The sequence below is a fragment of the Arachis ipaensis genome, chromosome B9 (genome assembly GCF_059453495.1).
Source record: "Arachis ipaensis isolate K30076 ecotype BB chromosome B9, ASM5945349v1, whole genome shotgun sequence".
Taxonomy (NCBI): Eukaryota; Viridiplantae; Streptophyta; class Magnoliopsida; order Fabales; family Fabaceae; genus Arachis; species Arachis ipaensis.
In genome coordinates this window covers 4,658,646-4,660,893 of record NC_142444.1, presented here as the reverse complement: position 1 = coordinate 4,660,893, position 2,248 = coordinate 4,658,646, and the positions used below count along the sequence as shown (strand labels likewise).

Genomic DNA, 2,248 nt, shown 5'->3' with positions numbered 1-2,248 from the left:
TCGAGTCGCTCCCACCCAGCTTCACCCCAACTCTTGGGGTTTTTTGAAAATTTATCAATTTATCAGCCAGGCTTTAGAGTTCCCGACTTCTTTAAAGATTTTTTTCCATCTTTTTCATATGACAAAACCCTTCAGTGGGCTAAACAATAAACAACAGTGGGTGTCGTTCCGAGCCATACAAGGTCGGAGACTTTTTACCCTTTTTGACGAGTCCTTTCATGACTTCAAGAACTACTTTTTCAAAGTGCAAGCTGTAGAGGGTCACCACCCCTTTTTCCTGGATGATCATTCTTCTCCCCGATTTCCTTTATATTGGCTGGAGGCCTCCCCTTGCGAGAAATATGGTCTAGATGACTTAAATGAGGTAGAAGCAGCCATTGTGGGGTTCCTCCGAGAAGCGTGGGGGAGGGCCCCATACTTGGATACTAAAAAATTTCTCCAGGGGTCGCCGACCTTTGTCCAGTCACAATTAGGTAGCTTTTTGCGTTTCTCGCTTATTTCCGACTTGCAATTTCTTTTACCGACTTTGTCTGATTTTAGCTACCAATTTGTTTTTGCAGAGATGGCAAAGAAAAACGCTCAAGAGTCTTACCAGAGGGTTCAGGAAGCCAAGGCAAAGTCTCGAGCCAGGTTTGGAGGTGTTAGGACGGTTGTCTCTCCCCCTCCTCCTCCTCGGAACGTTGGGACTCCCTCTCAACCTATTGTAATTTCTTCCTCTGCTTCCTCTCTGCCACCTCCTCCCGTCCGACCTACTCCCGAACCAGAGCCAAAGAAGCGCAAGACCTTAGAGTCTGGCGCTTCTGGTGAGGCGGACGCTCTTGCGTTCGTCCGAAAGAACATCTATTCTCATGCTCGTATGAGTATGGATGATGTTTCTGTTCGGCACTACCTCACTACTGTGGTTGAGGAGAGTCTCAAGACGGCGGGGGTTTGTGGCAAACTCTTGGATATATTTGAGAAGACTCCCATCAGCTCTTTAGGGACGACCTCGAGGGTCGAGGAGCTGGAGGGTAGGCTTCGTATATATCAGGAGCATGAGAAGGAGTTGGAGGGGAAAGTCGCCAAACTGACGGAGGAAAGGGACAGCCTCAGAGAGAAGGGGAAGAAGTTGCAAGCCCAATGCAATATGGAGATGGATTTGAGGAAAGCAGCGCAAGCCAGCTACAACAGTTTGTTTGCTGATCTTGTGTCTGTAAAGAATGACTTGCTGAACGCTCGGAAGGCCTATACCGAGTTGGAGGACTCTATTGCGGATGGTGCTGACGAGGCCTGGAGGATTTTCAAGGAACAGGTCGGAGTTATTGCTCCTGACTTGGACCTTTCTCCATTGGACCCTGATAAGATTGTTATTGATGGTGCCATCGTGGATCCTCCTGTCCCCATAGTGGAGTCTGAGTCTGATTTAAAGACTCGGGGGCAGAGGATCGTAGAGTCCCCTCCTCGCTCTAAGGACGCTCCGAGTTCTTCTACCATCCTCCCGACTTCCTCTTCAACTCCTGCTCCTGGCGTTCCCCCTGACTCTGCTGGTGGTGATCTTCTAAAAAAGTGATTTTGGCTATTGGGGCCCGGCCTGTGGGCCCCTCTTTTTAAACTCTTTATATTTATTTGTTGGTGTTTTGAACGATTTGTTGGCCTTTTAAGGCCGTAAACAAAACAGTAATGCCCTTTTTTAATAAGGGTTTAATTTAGCGTTAAATAAATGCCCTTTTGGATAAGGGTTTTGAGTTACCTTATGCGCGCATGCTTTTCGTGGTTCCTTTGACTCTTTGATCTTTTCTAGAAAAACCTTTCTTTGGGGCTTGCCTGCCTTTCTGAATCTCCTTGATCTTCAAGGCAGCCTTACAATTTTTCTTAGTTTCTCCTATCTCTTTTTGTTATTCCTAGTACTCAATTTCGTTTTATCGAGCTTTTCGTGACTTAGGCTACTTTTGCGATTCATTTTAATTTTACTCGGTTTCGCATTCTGACTTATGAGTCGGACTGCTCCCGAGTTTATCATGATCGACTTCTATAGCCTCTTTACGCCGACTTGTACCTCGTCGTTTTATCCTGACGACCATCTAGGTCGGTTCATGGGATTTTCACGTTTTGTCGAGCTTAAATCGGCGCGTTTCGTAGAAAGAAAATAAAAAAGGGAATTTAAAAGAGATATTTAAGATGAAAAAAAGATCTTTATTAATCGAGGAGGTACCTTGTTGCTACTAAGGGCTTTTGATAATTTATTTCCCTTAGTCCCTACTATGATGCC

At 45.7% G+C, this 2,248-nt stretch overlaps 1 protein-coding gene across 1 annotated transcript; it reads left to right on the top strand.

Annotated features, from left to right (window-relative positions):
• Positions 1-562: 562 nt before the first annotated feature.
• Positions 563-1,549, top strand: LOC148543568 (uncharacterized). Its single transcript, XM_088498123.1, has one exon. The coding sequence runs from the start codon at positions 563-565 to the stop codon at positions 1,547-1,549; it is 987 nt and encodes a 328-aa protein (XP_088354249.1).
• Positions 1,550-2,248: the final 699 nt, after the last annotated feature.